Source organism: Berghia stephanieae, chromosome 4 (genome assembly GCF_034508935.2).
Source record: "Berghia stephanieae isolate SIO BIC M18660-M18661 chromosome 4, UCSD_Bste_1.3, whole genome shotgun sequence".
Classification (NCBI taxonomy): domain Eukaryota; kingdom Metazoa; phylum Mollusca; class Gastropoda; order Nudibranchia; family Aeolidiidae; genus Berghia; species Berghia stephanieae.
Genome location: NC_088363.1, coordinates 85,784,660 through 85,807,154, shown reverse-complemented (window position 1 = coordinate 85,807,154; position 22,495 = coordinate 85,784,660). Strand labels below are relative to the sequence as shown.

The window sequence follows — 22,495 nt, the reverse complement described above, 5'->3', positions numbered from 1 at the left end:
TACATCTATGGACATTAATGTATTTTTTTTATAAATTTAACATTGCCAAAAGCGCCTCCGAGTGCATCACTCCTTACCCTAGAAAGGCCCAGATCGAAAACAAATTAAATTTTTCCCTTTTGTTACAAAAAAGAGATAACTGGTTTTGAAATTGAATGTTGGCGCTCGTGAACTTTCTACCCGTCCACACAAATTTACTGTTATCTACAGCTCATGGCCCATTTTCTGGATTGCGTCTTGGGTTTCCTATTTCCCTCATAATTTTAAACAGACAAGTCTTTCATACCAACCCTGATCCGTTGAAGATTGTTGAGAGGGGCCCATACGGGGTTTGCAAAGTAGACCTCTATTCTAAAAAAAAAAAAAAAAATGGTGTAAATCAAGCTTTGGTAAAAATCTCTTTTTATTTAAAATTGTTTTCAACAATTGAGGGCAAACGAAACCTAAAAACAAATAATTTACTTTGACAAAGATACATTTAGTTAGTGAGTTTTATTTTTTTTTGTTTGTTTGTTTTGTAAAAACTTGTCGTACTGGAGTTCTTTTTGGGACTTTTCTACAAGTTCCCAAAAAACAGCCACTCCCCGCATCGGGTACAGCCCAATTTCAAAAAATTTAGAGATCTTTCTAAAATTCAAAATAGCAATAGAGCAGCATTTTGTTTTTAAAAATGGAAAGAAATTGATGCGAAAATGAAGTAAAAGAAAAAGAGGTAAAATGTAAGGCAAGTTTGGTGGAGACAAACAGATTTACAAACGATTGAAATGAACAAACGGTAAGGAAACGAATATACAGTTCCCTTAGCTTTCTTGCGACTTGGGTCACGACTGTCGAGCTGAAGAGGCCAATGGCACGGAAGTTGTTCAATCAAAGTCGTCCCAAACGCGTAGATTACTGGATGATTTTTTGAAAGCAAGGACTATAAAAAATTTTTTTTTTTCCCTTTTTTTGAGAATTTTTTTTGTCAAATATCAAACCCTCTTCTCCATTTGAGAAAAATGTTTTTAAATTTTGAAAATCCATTATAATAAACAAGTTGTGATTTTCAAAGTGTTATTTATTTGGTTGACCCAAAAAGGGGAAAAAAAACGCGAAAATATGGGAGCTTTTGGGTAATTTTTTTCGATCTTTGGTTGTATTTTGGGCGTAATAAGTGGATTAAAGGTTAAAAACTGGATGGGTTTTTTGAAAAAATACGGAAAAGTACTCGTATATCATAAAAATTTTAAACCAAAAAAAAATGTTCATGAATTCCCTTATCACGACAAAACCTCCACGCCCGAGTTTTAGAAATAGTTTCCCTCCAAAGGGTAAAAATCTTTTTTAACGATTTCCGGTAGTCGCACGATTTTGTCGCTTGCATAATTTTAAAAATGACCTTTTATTAATGGTGCAACTTTCATCATATTCATCGAAACAGCGTGTAATTAATTTTTTAAAATAGCATAAACAAAACCCCGCTTCGTCCATATTTTCCCGCAATTTGGCCCTACGGAGCGAAAAAGAGCCCAAAGATTTCTGCGGGATAGTCATTGCTATTTTTTGCTTTTGTGTCTGCCTTAAAAAGGGTTTCAAGAAGACACGAAAAGGCAAAAAAAAATTACACACTCCTCTCCAGAGGAAGGGGCTAAAAGTCATTTAGCACGTGCGCGACTTTTGTGAGTGAATTTCAGGTCAAAACAAAAACATCACTCGTACACGAAAGACAATGTTAATAACTCAAGGGAAATCATTAGCAAGGGAGATTTAAAATGTGTTACTTTCTTTTGATCGCAGAATATATTATGATGGTAAGCATTTAGTAATTTAAAATTTGACATGGACATATTAATGATAAAGGGAAATATAATAGGGATTGGGCCCCTTTTAATTGTAGAAATAAATAAACCTTTTAAAAAGGGGGAAAATAAAAATTGGGAAATTTTGCCATGTTTTTTTAAAAATCGTCATTTTAATCTAAATTCAGCTCTCTTCTCACCTACCTATATCTAAATTGACTGTCTATTGAGGAATCAAGAAAGACTCTTTCTTAAGCAATGTAGCCGGGGCTTTCCTAATTGATAGCTGGTTTGGTGTTGGCTACGCAACTGTCTTATTGAAGCACATATCTAAATAACCACACGTAGCATGGGGAAAAGTGTATGTATATTTATAAAATCTCAAATAGAAAACGAAATGACCGGGAAAAGGCTGAACACGAGCCTCAAATATGTGGCCAAATCGCCCTGAAAACCCCTCTCTGGCAACAGTTTTGGTTAAGCATCTATCATGTTTGTTATATCTGCACAGAGCATAATTATGCCAACAAAAATATTTTAGGGAACCATCAGCCCCTAAATTTAAAAAAGGCAAAACAGGGTCGATAGACTGTGTTCCCAATATGGTGACATCCACTGTGTCTTATTTAATTTGTACAAACGACACAGTTTAATCCGACTCATTGGACTTTGAAAGACTTTTACTTTTTTCACAGCTATTGACATGGGCGGAGAAGAAATCACGTTCAGAAACGGGGAAAATACCAAAGGGGTATTTTACCAACTAAATGCATCAAACCGATCCCCAAGTTTTAGATAGTTGTTAAATCAGAATAAGTAGGGGCAAAAATGGAAGACAAAAAAAAAGAAGACAAGTAACATCTTCCAACCGGGTTTCCCGCCGCCAGAAAGTTGGCACATATCGCCTTAACAAAAAAAGAATAACATTCAGATCTGAGTGAACCATGACCTCCCAAAACAGAAAAACGCTAATCTCAAAAAAATACAGTCTCCCCCCAGCTGGAAACCCAAAAATAAATTAATTTTTTTCTAAACCTATTGAAGAATCATCATGAAATTTGTTTCAGTTCATTTAAAAAACATTCTATTTTGTTGCCCGTTTTTTTGTTTTAAAACGTACAATTTAAATCTGAGTCCGGGTTATGAAAGGCGGACTGTATGAAATGGTTATTTTAACAAATCAGCAATCAAGTTCAAAGACGTTTTTTCCAAATCATGCAAGAAAATCCGCCCAAACCCAAAAGGGAATTCGTGTTAGCCCTCTAAAATTTTTTCAACAGCAGACAAGAAAAGAATGGACATTCTCCGGTGACCCCAAAGTCATTCCCGCACCGGGCAAGCGGGGAGTTTCCAAGCCTAATATAGGGGGCAGAAATTGGGTTTTCGTCCTAATCAAAAAGTCGTTCAAAATTAAAGACAATGACATGCAAAAGACTACAATCGCTCATGAAAGTATGCAAAAGCTAAACATGATGAAATATTTTTAAGAGAGTATTTTAACGATGAACCCACCTTTCGTGTTCTTGGAAAACAAAAAAGCACAATTCATGGTTTTTCTGGGGGCCTAAAACATCCGGTACTTTAGAACATAAATGCACCACCCCAAAATCAACGTGTGGAACAGGGGTCGACCGCATCGTCAGACTTTTTTTCTTTTATGAAAAATCATTAACGCGGCTGAAAAAACTTTCACGTCTTCTGAATAAAAAATTTTTGGGCCACAGCAGCGTTAGACAAACCCATTCTCGATGTTCTTTTTTTCGCAGGATGGTGCTCTTCCCCACTAGAGCTTTTTTACCCGAAAAAAAAAGGCTTTTAAACAAGTTTCAGACAGATTAACTGGCAGAGATACCCCTATCCAAGGGCCACCTTTACAATACATCACACCCAATGGACTTTTTTTGAGGCTACATAAAAAAAAAGTCTGCAAAATGAAGTGACAGACTGACAATCGAAGGAAGAATTAAAAAGGGGGTTGATTCAGTCACAAAGAAATCCCAAAAAAATCCTGGAGAGAATTTTGGGGTTTAAAAAGAGTGGGGTTTACTTTTAAAATCGTTAAAAATTGTTAGTCATTTTTCGAGTTTCTGGTTTGCGTTTAAGATAATTCTTTATTTCGGAACATTCTGTCTTAGACACTGTCGTTTCTCCGTCAACAATTTTTTTACGGGTTTACAAACTTCTGAACGCCCTTACTATCACTAGAAGAGCGTGTGAAACTAAAAACTGACGTTACCCCCCCCCCCCAGCACCCACCCCCACCTCTTCCCATCAACCCCAAAGCAAAACCACTCCCTTTTTTTTGTCTTTTTAAAAAAAAAAAGGGAATAAGACATCCAAATATGCCCCATTTTTTTATTTTCACTATATCCCTTAATTATTGTCTTTTTAAAGGGTTTTAAATTTTCTTTTCCTTTTAAAATCCATTTATTTAATGTTTATTTTCTTTAAGTATATCAAACTTTTTAAAAATGTGTATTTTTTTCACACTCAAATACATAGATTTTGGGCCCTTAAAATGATATTAAGTCTGCAGTTACAAAAAGGAAAAAATGTATAAAAATTATGAAATAGGATAAAAAAAAAATAGGCCCTATAAATAAAAAATAATGAAATTAAATAAATAAATAAATGTGTTTAAAAATCAAAATCATTCAAAAGAAAATGAAAAGAAAAAAAGATATAAATAAACAAAAAGGACATTGATTATTATCCCCACGTTTAATATACGCCCATGCATTTGAATACACAAAAGAGTGCATAAAATGGATGGGTATAAATAATAATCAGCCCATAGCCCCCTTAAAAATACTTTTTGATTCGTTATAGTTTCACCCAAGTCATGACACATATTTGCGTTGCATTTGTTTATTCTTTCGCATTACTTAGTTTTACTACCAATTTGGTTGAGACCCCCTGAGGTAGAACAAAAATCGAGTGGCTATATATTCGTTTGATTTCGGGTTATATATCACGTGACGTGCCGTCTCTCAATCAGGTATCATGTACAAGACACAATATTTATTATTTTAATATATATATATATATATATATATAATAATATTATGTTCATTACAGATACCCCGGTGGAGACGGGACTCAAGTGAATAATCCCCCAAATCAAAAGAATAATATAGCCTATCGATGTGTTTCTACCCACGGCCAACCCGAAGGGGGAGTTAAAACTAAGTAATGCGCAACTGTTAACAAATGCAACGCCATATGTTCATGCTTTGTGCCCTCTAATTTCGATCAAAAGTATTATTAAGGCTTAAGGCTGATTAAAATTATACACTCATCATTTTAAACACTTCATTTTTTTGTATTCAAATGCATGGGGAAAATTTATAAAGTGTGGATTTTAAACAATGTCCTTTTTGTTTATTATATCTTTTTACTTTTTTCATTTACCTTTTGAAGTTTCCCCCCATTTAATCACATTATTTATTTATTTTAAATTTCATTATTTATTTTATTTATATGTCTCTATTTATTTTTCTTCCATATCATAATTTTGATACATTTTTCTCTTATGATAACTGCCCACTAAAATCATTTAAGGCCAAAATCTATGTATTTTGAGTGTGAAATAAAAACACATATAATAAGTTTCGATATACTTAAAAAAAATTTAAACATTAAATAAAAAATTTAAAAGAAACGCGAAAACATTTTAAAAAGACAAAATTTAAAATAATGGATATAGTGGGGAAATAACAAATGGCGCATATTGGATGTCTCCCCATTCCCTGTTATAAAATGAAAAAATAGTAGTGGTGTGAAGGGGGTAATAGAGGTTGTGGGTGTGGGGGGGAAAAATCGCAGTTTTTAGTACACAACGCTCTTCTGTGTAGTACAGGCTCAGAAGTTTTTTAACCCGTAAAAAAAAAGTTGACGGAGAAACAGACAGTGTAGCTAAGCACAGAATGTTCGCGAAAATAAAGAGAATTAATTCTTAAACGCAAACCAGAACTCGAAAAATGACTTAACAGATTTTTTAACGATTTTTAAAAGTACCCTACATCTTTAACGCTCAAATTCTCTCCAAGTGATTTTGAGTATTTCTTTGCTGACTGAATCAACCCCATCTTAATTCTTCCTTTCAGATCTGTCAGTCTGTCACTTTCATTTTGCAGACTTTTTCTTATATGTAGCCTCAGAAAAAAGTCCATTGGTGTGATGTATTGTAAACGTGGTGGCCATTGGATAGGGATATTCTGCCAGTTAATCTGTCTGGAAACTTGTTTAAAAACTGTCGGATAAACAAGCTCTAGTGGGGAAGAGCACCATCCTGCTGAAAAACGATACTACTCGTAAAATGGGTTTTGTCTAACCGCTGCTGTGAGCAAACATATTTATTCAGAAGATCGTGATGTCTTTCAGCCGCGTTAATGAATGTTCATAAAAGAAAAACAGTCTGACGATGCGGTCGACCATAGTGCCACACGTTGAGTTTTGGGCTGGTGCATTCATGTTCCTAAAAGTACCAGGATGTTCAGGCCCCCAGATCCATGAATTGTGCTTTTTTAGTTTTCCAGAGACACGAAAGGTGGCTTCATCGTTAAAAACTACTCGTCTTAAAAATATTTCATCATAGTTTAGCTTGTGCATACTTTCATGAGCAGATTGTAGTCGTTTTGGCATGTCATTGTCTTTTAATTTGTGAACGACTTGTATTTGAAATGGACGAAATCCCAATTTCTGCCTCTATATATATGGACTTGGAAAACTCCAACCGCCTTGCCGCGGTGCGAACTGACTTTGGCTCACCCGGAGAATGTCCATTTCTTTTCTTGTCTGCTGTTGAACCAGTTTTTAGATGGTCTAACTACGAATTGCCTTCCGGTCTGGCGGATTTTCTTGCATGACTGGAAACGTCTTTGAACTTGAATTGCTGATTTAGTTTCAATAAACCATTTCATACAGTCCGCCTTTTCCATAACCCGGACTCAGTATTCAATTGTACGTTCTAAAACAATAAACGTGGCAACAATAAATAGAATGATTTCTTCATGAACTGAAACAAATTTCATGATGATATCTTCAATAGGTTTAGAATAAATTCAATTTACTATTGGTTCCAGACTGTGGGGAGACTGTACTTTTTTGAGATATAGCGCTTCTGCTGTTGAGGTCATGGTTCACTCAGATCTTGAATGTTATTCTATTTTCTTGTTAAGGCGATATGTGCCAACTTGTCCTGGCGGCTGGAGACCGGTTGGAAGATGTTACTTGTCTTCTTTTGTTGTCTTCCATTTTTGCCCCATACTTACTTCTGATTGACACAACTATCATCAACATCAGGGATCGGTTTGATGACAGTAGTTGTAAATATATCCATTGGTATGTTCCAGTTTCTGAACGTGTCTTTCACTTCTCTCGTCCACTGTCAATAGCTGTGAAAAAAGTAAAAGTCTTTCAAAGTCCTATAGAGTCGGAGTTAACCTGTGTCTGTTTGCTACATATTTAATAAGACACCAGTGGTATGTCACCATATTCGGATATCACAGTCTATCGACCCTGCTTTGCCGTTTTTAATACGGCTGATGGTCTGCTCAAATATATTTTTGGCATAAATTATGCCTCTGTGCTAGATATAACAAACACTGATAAGATGCATAACCTAACTGTTGCCAGAGATGGATCAGGGCCGAGTTGGCCACATGATTTGAGGCTCCGTGTTCGAGCCCTTCTTCCGGTCATTTCGTTTTCTATATTGAGATATATAAATATACATACCACTTTTCCACCACTGCTACTGTGCTGGTTATTCTCAAGATAATGTGCTTCAATAAGACCAGTTGCGATAGCCAACACCAGACCAGCTATCAATATTAGGAAAGCCCCGGCTACATTGCTTAGAGAAAGAGATCTTTTCTTTGATTCTGCAATAGACAGTCAATTTAGATATGAGGTAGGTGAGAAGAGAGCTGAATTTAGATTCAATGACGACTTTTAAAAACATGGCAAAAATTTACAATTTTTACTTTACGCCTTTTAAGGTTTATATTATTTCTACAATTGAAAAAAGGACAATACATATTATATTTACCTCTATCATTAATATGTCCTTATGTCAATTATTATAATATTACTATATGCTTACCATCATAATATATTCTTGCGATCAAAAGAAAGTATACACATTTAAAATCGTCGTAGGCTAATGATTTCCCATTGAGTTATTTACCATTAGTCTTTCTGTGTACCGATAGTTGATGTTTTTGTTTTTGACCTGAAATTCACTCACAACGTCGCGCACGTGCTAATATGACCTTTTAGCCCCTTCCTCTGGAGAGGAAGTGTGTAGATTTTTTTTTGCCATACGTGTCTTCTTGAAACATTTTCAAGGCAGACACAATGCAAAATATAGCAATGACTATCCCGCAGAAATCTTTGGGCGTCTTTTTCGCTCACGTAGGGCCCAAATTCGCGGCAAAATATGGGACGAAGCCGTTTCGTATATGCTATTTTAAAAAATTAATTACGACGCTGTTTATCGATGAATATGACTGAAAGTTGGCACACAGTTAGATAAAAGGTCATTTAAGATTATGTCAAGCGACAAAACTCGTGCGACTACCGGAAAATCGTTAAAAATAGATTTTTACTCTTTGGAGTAAACTATTTCTAAAACTACCGGGCGTGGAGGTTTTGTCGCTGATAAGGTAATACATGAACATTTCTTCTTTTTGGTTGTAAAATTTCATATGAATATGACGAGTACTTTTCCCGTATTTTACAAAACACTATCCCAAGTTTCAACCTTTTAATCCACTTATTACGCAAGATACAACCAAAGATCGAAAAAAAATTACCGAAAAAGCGTCCCATATTTTCGCGTTTTTTTCCTCTTTGTGGGTCATCCAAATAAATAACACCTTTGAAACTGCACAACTTGTTTATTTATGAATGGATTTTCAAAATTCAAAAACATTTTTACTCAGTGGAGATAGAGCTTTGATATTAGACAAAAAAATTTCTCAAAAAGGGAAAAAACATTTTTCATAGTCCTTGCTACAAAATATCATCCAGTAATCTACGCGATGGCACGACTTTGATTAGAACAACATGCACGTGCCATTGGCCATCTTCAAGCTCGACAGTCTGTGACCAATGTCGCAAGAATGCTTAAGGAGAACTGTATATTCGTTAGTTCCTTACCGTTTGTGTCATTTCAAATCGATCGTAAATCTGTTTCTGTCCTCCACTCCAAACTGCCGCTATACATTTTACGCTCTATTTTCTTTTGACTCTCATTTACGCACTCAATTTCTTGCCATTAAAAACACAAGTGTCTGCTCTATTCGCTATTCTGAATTGAGATGATCTCTAAATTTGTGAAATAGTCTGTTACCCGATGCGGCAGTGGCTGTTTTGGGAAAGCTGTAGACTAAAGTCCAAAATGAACCTCCAGTACGACAAGCTTTTTACAAAAACAAACAAACAAAAACAATAAAACTCACTAACTAAAATGTATCTTTGTCAATGTATTCCATTTGTTTTTAGGTTTCGTTTGCGTCAGTTGTTGAAACAATTTAAAGTAAGAAGAGATTTTTACCAAAGCTCGATTTACACGCATTTCTTTTTTTTTTTTACGAATATGAGGTCTAGTTTGTCAACCCTAGTATGGCCCCGTCTCAACAATCTTCAATCGGATCCAGGGTTGGTATTGTAAAGACTTGTCTGTAAAGTTATTGAGAACTATGGAAACCCCTAAGACGCAATCCAGACAATGGACCATGAGCTGTAGATAACAGTAAATTTGTTGTGGACGGTGTAGAAAGTTCACGAGCGCCAACATTCAATTTCTCAACACCAGTTCATCTCTTTTACGTAACAATGAACATTTAATTTGTTTTCGATCTGACCTTTCTAGGGTAAGGAGTGATGCACTCGGAGGCGCTTTTGGCAATGTTAAATTCATAAAAATACATTAATGTCCATAGATGTCTTTAACAAAGGGCATGGATAGTTAAGCTTTTACTCACCGTTCTGACTGCAGCCACCCCACATTCTCCCTCCTCTTTCCACCATTTTTGTTGCAGTCTGTGTAGTATTCCTTTCTCTTTCAATGTCAAGGTCAAGTAGTTAATGTCATTTCTTGATTAGAGAAGCAAGATAGAAATAATTAGTATTACGGCATTCTCAAGTCGTGCATTATTCGGCAAAAATTTTCAATAGTGCACAGGCACACATATTTAGCAGGCCTGATAACCGAAGCAATTATGGGCCTAATTTAACATTGTGGTAATGGAAAATATATATTTTTTAAAATTGAGCTTCTATATAGCGGAATATCCACTAAATGTGCTCAAAGCGTTTATAAGGGGTCCCTGTCCAACAGCACTATTTAACATTAAGGACAAGACTTGACGGACACAAAACGCTGTTAACGGCCAGGTACTCATTTTACACATGAGAACGGTGAGAGAATGTGAGTAAAGAGCCTTTTCCAAGGACTCAACTATGCGCCGAGCGAGGCTTCGAACCCAGGACCTTCCGATCCGAAAGCGAGTGTCATACCACAAGACCACATGGACAATATTTTGTGTTGGGTTGAGAGTATTTCCATTATAACAAAGAGCCTATAACAATTTGGGTTATCAGACCTGAAAATAAATACACATCGATAAAAACCATGTAAGAGTACTATACTATAAAACTCCTTTGGTTTCATGACAACTCGAGTTTACTACAAGTCCTCACCACACTCACAGTCGCGATTATCTTCTATGAACGGAGTTGCGACTTAATGGCAAGACAGGACAGGACAAGACAAGACAAGACAATAATAGCTTATAACAAGAAGTTTAGAAGTTTATTCAATATTAGGCTTTCGCCAATAAATCAACAATTTGATGCCAACATACATGAAAGTGGAAAATAAGGTAAATGGAACCAAAAATAAACTGATACACCACACAAAAATACAACAATCGTAATAACATCAATACGTTCAATAATAATAATAATAATAATAATAATAATAATAATAATAATAATAATAATAATAATAATAATAATAATAATAATAATAATAATAATAATAATAATAATAATAATAATAATAATAATAATAATAATATAATAATAATAATAATAATAATAATATAATAATAATATTAATAATAATAATAATAATAATAATAATAATAATAATAATAATATAATAATAATAATAATAATAAATAATAATAGACATGACGCCTGTTACGCGATCTTACATTTTTTCAGACACAGACAACGCTGTTAACGATCAGGTACTCATTTTACACCTGACTACGGTGAGAGAATGTGAGTAAAGAGCCTTTTCCAAGGACTCAATATACGCCGAGCGAGGCTCGAACAAAAATGTTACGAATCGTCCCTATATCTTAAACAAAAAAACAAAAACAAAAAACAAACGTAACAATGCAATGATGTTTTCGCAGCCCTCATCCGACTTTACAAATATAATTTTTTAGGGACCACAATGATAATTTTTAAGATCAAATCGCTAAATTCGTGAATTAATCCAAGGTCACACAGGATTTAAGAATCTTATATCATCTTATTTGTCCTTTTCTACAGTAGCTATCTTGTAGGTTCAATGGCAAGATAATCATTTAGAATTATGTAAGATAACAATGAAGATTACTCGGCATTTCAAAACAAATTGCTGACGATCAAATAAAATGTTTCTTTCGAGCGTTCTGTCTTCGAAATTCTTGGCACGGCCACGATAAAGAATATATTCTATCTAGATGTCTTAGGGTATAGGTCGCAAATAAGAGCTGCGCACCTAATTCTGCCCTGGGATAATGCGCCTGCCTTTCTCAAGCTGTATTTCACCTGTTTAAAGTCTGTCTCTGTTTCCATGAAGTTTAGTCTTCCCCTTTTCAAGACATTTGGAAAACTGATTTATTTCAGTTGCTTAAGTCAGAGGTTGAAACAATCTGAATCTTTTTGTAAATAGTAAATAGTAAATAGTAAATAGTAAATAATGAATTTATACAGCGCCTAAACATCCACGTTAATCGTGCTCTGCGGCGCTTTACATAATAAAAATATTCTTCTTCTAGGTTCCATGCCTGGTCCAGGCTTCGGATACTGCATGAATTATCTCTCTCCATTCCTCCCTGTCTCTTGCTTTTTCAAACAGCTCTTGGATTGTTAGGTTGGTGAAGCCCTTCAGTTGGTCTATGAGTGTTTTTCTTTGTCTCCCCCGGGCGCGTTTACCAGGTATTTTTCCACAACTTGCCAGGTATTCCTTCTTATCTTTCCTTACTATGTGTCCGAAAAAGGATAGTTGTCGATCCACTATTAAGGGCATTAGTTTCCTTTGTTGGTATGTTTGTTTTAGCACTTCTTCGTTCGTTTTGTGTGCAGTATACGATATTCTCTGCATCCTTCTCAAGCACCACATTTCAAAAGCTTCAATGTTCTTTTGTGTTTCTGCATTTGTAGTCCAGCTTTCGCATCCGTATAACAAGATTGGCCACACGTAGCACTTCAAGACTCGGAATCTAATCCCGAACGACATCTGTTTGTTTTTCAGAATGTTTCCCAGGTCCATGAAGGCCTGTTTGGCTTGAGTTATTCTTGCTCGTATGTCTCGGTTACATCTTCCATCTGTTGTCACTATTGAACCTAGGTACTTAAAACTTTCTACGTTGGTAAGTTGCTCGCCGTGAATCGTTATATTGCAGGTGTTGTTGTTTTCGGGGTTTTTCTGTATTACCATGCATTCCGTTTTGGTGATATTCACTTCCATTCCCTTGGCTTCACTATCTACTACCACTTTGTCAACAATCTTTTGAAGTTGGATTTCTGATGTTGCAATGAGTACCGTATCGTCTGCGTATCTTATATTATTTATGTTGTGACCTCCCACTTTTATTCCCTCCATATTATTTATGCCCCTCATGATTGTTTCTTGGTATAGATTAAACAGATCTGGTGAGGCAACACACCCTTGACGGACTCCTTTCTTAATAGGAATGGAATTTCCTGTAGAGTTTCCGATTTTGATAGATGCCTGCTGGGTGTAGTATAATGTTTGCATGAGTCTGAGGTCTTTCTCATCAGCGCCAATGGAGTGCAGTTGTTTTAGTATTTCTTCGTGGCGTACTCTATCAAAAGCTTTTTTGTAGTCGACAAAACAGAGGTATAGTGGGGTCTGAACCTGTATAGCTCTTTCACTTAAAACACGGAGGAGGTATATTGCGTTCCTTGTCCCTCTGTCAGGTTGGAATCCATATTGTTCTTCTGCGATTTCGGGGTTAATCTTATTCCTTAGCCTGTTGATAATTATACGCAACAGTATTTTGTTGATGTGGCTTATTAAACTTATAGTTCTAAAATTTTCGCATCTGACTGCACCTGCTTTCTTTGGTATTGCTATGAAAATAGAGTTACAGAGATCTTCTGGAATTTTCCCAGTATTGTATATATTGTTGAATAATATGTGAAGTTCATCAATTGCTAGATCTCCTAGGCTTTTTAATACCTCTACAGATATTTCATCAGGGCCTGTTGCTTTACCATCCCTCATTCGTTCCATGGCATGTTCAATTTCACTTTTGGTGATGTTTGGACCGCTTAATGGTTCTTTGAATTTCAGTGGTGGTTCATTTCTATTTGGATCATTGTACAGTTCGCCTATGTATTCTACCCATCGGCTTTCTATATGTTGTTCTTCAAATAGCAGATCCCCTTGTTTGTTTTGGATACAACTTCCTGCTGCTTTGCTTTTCCTTTTCCCTGATAGTTCTTTTATTCTTTGGTGAGCTTGTTGGGGGTTGGGTTTGTATTCTCTTTCGATTTCGCAGCATTTCCAGTCTAGATAGTTCTCGTGTGCCTCGATGCATTTGGATTTAATGTGGTTGTTCAATGTTTGGTATTCTGCAGACCCTCTGTTGCATTTTCGTCTTTCTTCAAATAGGTTTAGAATTTCATTTGTCATCCATTCCTTTTTGCTGTTTATTTGAGCTATTGGTAAATGTTTTTCTGCAGTTGCTTTGACACACTTTTGGAATATATCAAATTGTTTTTCACATTTTTCGTTATCAGGTTCACTTTGGCTTTGTATCATGAGTGCATTTTCAAATTCTTCTCTCATTTTTGTTTGTATGCCATTGTCTTTGCATAACCTGTAATCCCTCTTTATTCTACCAGCCGTTCTCTGAATAGCTTTAAACTTTATCCTTACTGTACAAACAACTGGGACATGGTCACTGTCTACATCGGCGCCTGGGTAGGTTTTGCAATTTAATATGCCATTTCTGAATCTTAATGATACTGCTATAAAGTCTATCTGGTTCCTTGCTCTGTCCCCTTATAATAAAAATAAAAATGTTTAAAAACAACAAAATTAAAAATCACGACACTACATGATACATAATAAGCATGCATACAAAAATCAAAATCTAAGCAACATCTATTTTATGAAAAATAAGCCTCGCGGAACAACTCAGCCTTCAGACATTTCCTCATTGATGATAAATTTTCACAGGACTTTGTCCGAGGACTAAGTGCGTTCCATAGGCGTGGAGCGATGAATGAAAAGGCTTGTTCACCGAAAGTGGATTTTGAGGTGGTGACTTTTAGAAGTTGGGACTGAGATGATCTTAAATTTCGAGTGACCCGTTTTTGTAACTCTCTATTCATTGTTTGATGCGACACTCACTTGATATGTGAACCCTGAGGAGTTGCAATGCCATATCCTTCAATATTGAGGTTGGAACCCACTCGTACGGTGTTGCAAGGTTTTCTATTGTTGTGGTAGTCGTTGTTGGAGGAGTAAAGAAGAAATACGTACTTTCCACCAGAGTTCTAAAATGCAGAAAGATCATCACATCATCATCATCATCATCACATCATCATCATCATCATCATTATTATCATCACCACCATCATCATCATCATCATCATCAACCACATCATAACCATCATCATCATCGTCATCATCATCATCATCATCATCATCATCATCATCATCATCATCATATATATATAGGGACTGGGGGGGGGGGGGCGCACCTTTTCAGAAGCGCAATGACTCTTTACCCAATGACTCCATACCCACTCATTGAATCCACCAGCAGCATAATATTTTGGATGTCCTTGACAGTTTACCAGAAGACGGTTTCCAGGCGTCCCAAAACGGTATTATATCGGATTGAATGAACATTTAACATGGAATAATTTAGAGTCGAAATGATAAGAAATCCAAACTTGGGTATATTTAACTTTTTTTATCATTATATTCTCAACCAAAATTAATAGAAATTAACTCTAAATTTCATAGTCCTGACGACGAATACAAATTCCATCACATTGTTCATCCCGACATAATATGCTTTGAGACGGTGGTTTTGGTAAAACACCATGGTAATTTTATTGTTTTATTGTTACAGATTTGTTTCTCCATATCGATATTAATTGTTGTGAGTGATAGGTATCTTTTCCATAATTGGGATATCGATATGTTAGCTTTCTTTTCAATAATCGGGATATCGATATGTTAGCTTTCTTTTCTATAATCGGGATATCGATATGTTAGCTTTCTTTTCAATAATAGGGATATCGATATGTTAGCTTTCTTTTCTATAATAGGGACATTGATATTTTAGCTTTCGTTTCCATAATTGGGATATCGATATGTTTCCTGGATGATTAAAATTATAACATCGAGTTGCTTTTGCCTATTACAGGGTCTCTATCTTACCCTCCTTTGGCACACAATGAATAATATTATTATTGTAACAAAAGAATTTAATGTTCCCTCTTTTAATGCATGCGGCATCTATTCTCACCTGCACTCTTCTGATCCCCTCTTGCAACGAACTGACCATTGTGGGAGGTGAGGCACTTGACATATATGTCCACATTTTCTGGTATGTCGTCACGTTTGAATTCTGATTGGAATTATTGTAAAATACTGAATATGCAATAGGCGAAAGTGATTTGAACCATTTGAATCAAAGTGAAAGTAACATTAAATAAGGAAATTTGAACATTTATTTTAGAACGTTTGATCGGATTTACCATTTTAAATACACTTTACAATGACTTACTTAATTCAAGGAAGATCTCGAATATCAGATTTTCATTTCATAATAAACACGTCACCTGCTAAGCGTAATTTTGTACGGGCATCTTAAATATCCATCATAGCCTTGACGTCATAGCATTGACTCCGGGGTACTTGTTTACACCCGAATCGAGTGCGGTGGTATATGTGACGCCACTTTTAACAGGTCGACTCAAACAATATGCGCTTTTGATTTTTCCTGAGCTTATTGTCTGACTTCGTAGACATCTTCCAAAATTCGTTAAGTTTAAAATAATACAGAGAAAAGCTCAATGCAAGCTATGAAAATCCTTTTTTATTAGGGTCAAGTCTATCACCGATTTCCCCCTCTCTTTCACCCACCAGACTCTCTCTCTCTCTCTCTCTCTCTCTCTCTCTCTCCTTCTCTCTCTCTCCTTCTCTCTCTCTCTCCTTCTCTCTCTCCTTCTCTCTCCCTCTCTCCCTCTCTCTCTCTCCTTCTCTCTCCTTCTCTCTCTCCTTCTCTCTCTCTCTCTCACTCACACACACACACACACACATTCTCTCTCCGAATGACAATAGAACAAAATTGAGCTTTTTATATAGCGCAATATCCACTAAACGTGCTCAAAGCGCTTTACAATAACTGTTATAAATGATCATTGCATGCACGAATAAACACACTGACTTACTCACACCTATCATGTTAAGGAAAAATACATTGTCACCGCTAAAGAATATTTATTGGTCAACACATTAGTATAACTTATTCCTGCAAAATGAACATATTCATTAACTATAATAAATTGTTATTCTAAAAAGTTCAGTTTTGAAATTCCATTTTCGAAGAAATAAAAATTGTCACTTGTCTTTTAAGCACTTGAACATTTATATAGCGCAATATCAACTAAGCGTGCTCAAAGCACTTTACAAGGGGTCCCTAGCCAACAGCAACAATAAATGCGTAGGCCTGTTAGGCGATATTACATTTTTTTTCTTCTTCAGAGATACCACTGTTAAGGCCAAATACTAATTTACACCTGACTATGGTGAGAGAATGTGAGTAAAGAGCCTCTTCAAGGGACTTAACTATGCCGCGCCAATCAGACCGGGACTTGAACTCTGGACCTTTCAATCGAAGGCGAGTGTCTTGAGGCTCTGCAAGAACATTTTTAGCAATCAAGCCGATAAGGCATTGCATTTAACTCTCTCCTTACCCGCTATTTTTGGAATTTCCCCCGAAAATTCACACCCACCCAGCCCAAAATAGACTTTTCTTACTAAAACAGAAAAGTAACACGTGAGCTCTACAACACAGTGTTTAGTAGTTATCATAGAGTCTGTGGTATTTATAGCTGTAATCAAAGCATTTAAATTTTGTGATGTACAAGAGAAATCAGAATGAGAAAATTGTCGGTTACATCGTAACGAATGTGACGATTTTCCGATGGGTGGTTAGGATGGTTAAACTCGCATGACCTAGAATTAAGCCCCACTGTCAGCATCTTGTTTATTTTTTTCCTAGAGCAAGCCACAATGCCCATATTGCTCGTTTATGTCACCGAAATTGTTGTAGACGCCTGAGCTATCCCAGTATTACTAGAGATAAGAGTTTAAAACATTTCTCAAGAGGATGAGTGATTGAAATGTATTTATTATACTATTTTCAGAACTTTTCCATAAATGCCGTACTTTTGTTTGTTTGTTTGTTTGTTGCTTTAGGTCTCTTCCAACACAATTGAGGTTATATGAGAGACCGCTGAAACAAAAAAAAAACAAGCAATCTAACAAAAATAGTACAAATGTCAATCAAAAGCATAACCTAAAGTATATATGAAAGCTAAATTATAAATAAACCAAGAAACAAACAGAAGCAGAGGATTTACAGAAAAAAAATATCCCCTGTCAAAAATACAATCACAAACCAAAGAAGCAGGATAGGCTAGTAAAGAGAAAAGAAACCGGACATCACTATCGGATCGTACACCCATGCGAACATCATAGGTATATGATTCAAGGGTGATGCTCCCATCCAACCACCCGCAAATGCCGTACTTGACACTCAAACTCCAAAACAATAAGTAGATACTATTCATACTTTTGTGCAACAAAACAAGCTTTACAAAATAGTATTCATTTCTTTAATATAACACAGATTTTTCTTCAAATTGGGTGTTGTACAAAACAAATCTGAGTGTTCAGAGCATCGTTACAAATGTGAACATTTCCTATAGCTGGTAAAGAGAGGGATAAGTAAAATAAGCCTTGTGCAGTCTGAGATGGTAAATAAACGGCATTACCTCAAAGAACGTCCTTGTTGTGCCAGTCTCCAGCATCCCATAGGCTATATCCGTTTGCTTGGCCAGGTCATCGGCATTCGTGATTGGCTGGACCATCCGCTCGATAGTTAGGAATGCTGCCAGATTGGCAGTGTATGAGGAGATGATGATGAGAACGAAGAACCACCAGGCGCCTCCTATGATACGACCCGCTGTAGATCTGAGTGAAATTGAGATATGGACATCAACGATGTATGAACCACCGTGACCAAACTGTATAATGTCGGGTTGATATAGGAACTGGATATTGACTTTTGGGTTTCAATTAGGAAATATTATTGGAATTTTTAGGCTTCATTTGGAGAAAGAATGCATTTTCTTAAACTATTGCAGTCTCAAATTTTATAATTTTTTTTTGTAATCCGGGTAACCTCCATATTGCGCTCTATACAATTTCAAGTTTTAAAAAATATGTTTTTGACCAGCCCATGTCCAATTTTTTGTGAGTGTGACAACACTGATGTTAGCACTAAATTCCCTTAGCTACACCGGGCACTATTCAGGCCCTGTTTATCCACACAAGATGTAATGAGGCACCTTGTCTTGTATTTCTAGATTTTGCATAGAATAATTGACGTTTTGATAATAAGTGTTGTTGGTTAAAGAAGAATTTTGAGCCTGAAATGTACAATATTTATTTAGCATGTTTTAACTCTATTTTTATTTCTTGCGTTTTATTTTTATCTTTGGAAACTGATCTATTAATATTTGTTCATTGCATTTACTTCATACCTAAATCTCAGCAGTTTACAATTGCAACTCTACAAAGTATTCATTAATTTGACAATGACAGTTCTTTCACGAAAACTATCAAGCGACTGTCTATCACATTGGAGGATTGGAAGGGGCGTGTTAACCTTTAAAAAAACTTGAGCTTTTATATAGCGCAATATCCACTAAACTAAAGCCAACTATTTCACTCCCAAATCGCTATTCTAGATTTTGACAGTTCATTTAATTTTAAAGTGGAATGCAGATATCTATTACTATTACAATACACAATGTCCGGTAATAAAATGGGACCACAGACCTTGGACAGAGATCACTGCCTTGCATCATGAGGGCACCCATGACGAACCAAAAAGAGTTACGCATGCTGAAGTTTGGACGGATTTGCCCGTCACAACATCGGCGAATGTGAGGCTCGTAGGGGCTCATTCTAAAGAGAGAAAGGGAAATGTATAATGGAGACAATCATTTCATTAAAAAAATAGGGTGCCGAAAGCTTTAACCGTTTTCGTACCACCTGCAGCAAAATTGTCACATTTGTTACGACACAATAAACATTTTTTCTTATTCAGATTTATATTTTACATCACAAACTCTGAAGAATGATCTTTGTTTAATTAATAAGAACATAAAGTTGTTTTGTAGAGAGTTTTTTGAGTTTTTAAAAATAAATTTTTCTGCTGGGTAAGCCTGCCATTTTGGGAAAATACTGAAAATGATCGGTAAGGAGAGAGTTAAAGTATGAAGCAAGAAGAATTTTGAGCTTTGAAAAAGAATAAACTATTTATTGTAGAAGATTCTGTGCTTTCTTTAGCAAACAAGTGAAATAATAGAAACGTGAGTAAATCGATAATTAAGATTTAACAACGGCTGTATCTCAACAACTATATTAACCCATTAAATGCGGTACTCGGAAAGACGTGTATTTTAAAATGTTGTATTATATCACCATTATATATCACGATATTATCATCTATCACTATTCGTCAATTGATTTGTCTCACCTTGTCACAGCAAAAATGATCAAACTGACTGTGAAATATGAAAAGACGATGCTGACCCAGAGCATCACCGAAAACGGTTCCAGAAAGGAGAAAAGACCGGGCTTTTGTTTCTCGGGTCTCTTGCTCATCATGGATATGCCGACACTCATAAACGGTTTGGAGAAATCAACAACCCTCTCACGTAGTGCCGTGATGGTCAATGGCGCGATGGCCATGTCCGCCTCCTGAAATAATGGATTCATACATAATAAGTCTTTACAAAAAATACATTTTATTACTGTTATGCGTTTAAGTCAAATACTCACAACATCCGCCAGATTCTTAGATAATAAGTCTTTACAAAAATCACATTTTATTACTGCTATGTATTTAAGTCAAATACTCACAACATCCGCCAGCCGGATATAACGTACCAACACACAAAACTATGTGTAACCTTGAACTTGATATGAATTAGTGAGATTTAATCATTAACAGGTTTTCTAAAAGTAATAAAAAGCTGAGTGGCGTCAAGTTCGTTCCATCTATAGACAAAGATATGTGACCGATCGTCTGAAAACGGTTTTCATGTCTCAGTGAATCTGCTTCAAATCCAATAATATCAGCTTTACTCATACAATTTGAGTGAAATAAATGCCTTTATTAAATAGAGAGTGTGTTTTACCCCGTAATCTTCATGAAAAAAATATGGGGTTTTTTGTTGATAATTTTGACTTGGTTTTCTTCATCAAGTTCGACAAAAAAAAAATAAAAAAGAAGGAAAATGCTTTCATACCATATAACTTTAAAAAGGTGATGGAACAGATATAGATAGTTCGAAGATGACGTCACTCAGGTCTTTGTTATTGTTTTTTGCCAACCGGGTTTATGAGTAATGTTCACTGAACTGTATTAACCCGACTATAAATGTTCATGGATACACACAGTTTTGTGTGTTGGTCCGTTATACTTCCGGATGACAATGTTTTGAGCTTCTTAGCCAAGCGCATACTATCTATACTCGTGAAAATATTTGAAATGGAATTTTCTTAAAACATTAATTAAATATTTGAAAAATTCTGCTTTTTGATCCACTTCAAGCGATAGTCAAAACGATGCAGAGATGATCTATTTCTTTATCTTTTATACAATACGGCCGTGGCCAACCATTGTTATTATTCTTAGCAAGTTAACTGCAATGCTCTTCGCGAAGTCCCAGGCTTGAGAGTTTTTGCCATGGTGAGGGTCCTTTAAAGCGAACGATATTTGAAGGAGTTACCTTGTCAAATTCTTAAACACGTGGTTTTCTAGAGTACCACAGTTAACTGGTTAAATAAAGGATTCTTTCATTATTGTAATAACTAGAGCCTTTTATAGGGATGAGATCAGCGGAAGAGTAGCGTCCCTTGATTGGACGTCACCCATAGTCTGTGACGTCACCGGCGGAAAAGTTATTAGAGAGAGAACGTCATCGCACAACCAACATGACGTTCTCTCTCTAATAACTTTTCCGCCGGTGACGTCACAGACTATGGGTGACGTCCAATCAAGGGATGCTACTCTTCCGCTAATCTCATTCCCTTTATAGCGCAATATCCACTAAATATGCTCATAGCGCTTTACAAAGGGTCCCTGACCGACCAACAGCAACACGTAACATCTAGAACAAGACACGAAGCATTTTAGACGATAATACAATTTTTTTCCGACAGAGACAACACTGTTGACGGCCAGGTACTCATTTTACACCTGAGCACGGTGAGAGAATGTGAGTAAAGAACCTTTTCCAAGGACTCAACTATGCGCCGAGCGAGGCTCGAACCCAGGACCTTCAAACAAAATGCTAGATACCTAGTTCTTATAAAATGTTTAAAGTTACATGATTGCTAGAAAGAGCTTTCTCTGTCCGGCTTTGTTATCCTCAAGTATGGCACGATGCTTTTAATATGTAGGTCTCTGGTTTGAGTCCGGCTGTGGGCAGCGGTAAGTTGAGTCCTTGGAAGGGCCTCTTTACTCACATTTTCTCAATAAACCTAGGTGTAAAATGTATGCCTAGCCGGTAATACCGTTGTTTCTATGTGAAAGAAATCTGTTATAGATCACGTACCATGCTTCGGACACCTTGAAAAAATGAGTCAATATTGTTCTGTATAAAAGTTTACGTTAAAAATCAACTCACCCCATTGATGAGCTCCCCAATCATCCCAGTCCAAGTACCGTTCGATAACTCTCGTCCGTATTCCCCATCAGCCACGGGTTGTAAGACGTAGTCAAAGAAAATCCTCTTTTTCAACTCATCGGCCAGGTCCTTGACGTAACCTGCCGATCAATTTTAACAAGAAAGTTTTTATAATAAGACAAATAAATAAAGATGCATATTGTGAATTCCTACGGCTACATCATGCTATATAATATATTTCACAGCGTTTCATTTATTCTCCCAGCAAGTTATGTGAAAAGGAAAAAATTAGTAAGGAAACAAATAAATACAATGAAAATCCTCTTTATCAAACTCATCGGCCAGGTCCTTTGAACGTAACCTGTGTCGATCAATTTTACATGGAAGAAAGTTTTTATAATTAAGACAAAATAATAAAGATTGGGCATATTGTGGAATTTTCTACGGCTACA

At 36.0% G+C, this 22,495-nt stretch overlaps 2 protein-coding genes across 2 annotated transcripts in view; one reads left to right on the top strand and one right to left on the bottom strand.

Moving 5' to 3' along the window:
• LOC144971456 (inositol polyphosphate-4-phosphatase type I A-like) overlaps nt 1-22,495 on the top strand; it is a 239,102-nt gene that overhangs the window by 124,002 nt on the left and 92,605 nt on the right. The gene's annotated exons all lie outside the window — the stretch shown is intronic.
• LOC144971452 (glutamate receptor 1-like) lies at nt 6,876-22,225 on the bottom strand. The gene is made up of 9 exons (XM_078912371.1): nt 22,044-22,225; nt 19,886-20,109; nt 19,183-19,311; nt 18,114-18,312; nt 15,578-15,679; nt 14,449-14,594; nt 9,770-9,881; nt 7,518-7,664; nt 6,876-7,174 (listed from the first exon to the last, which is right to left on the bottom strand). The coding sequence occupies exons 1-9, from the start codon at nt 22,065-22,067 to the stop codon at nt 7,079-7,081; spliced, it is 1,179 nt and encodes a 392-aa protein (XP_078768497.1). The 5' UTR covers nt 22,068-22,225; the 3' UTR covers nt 6,876-7,078.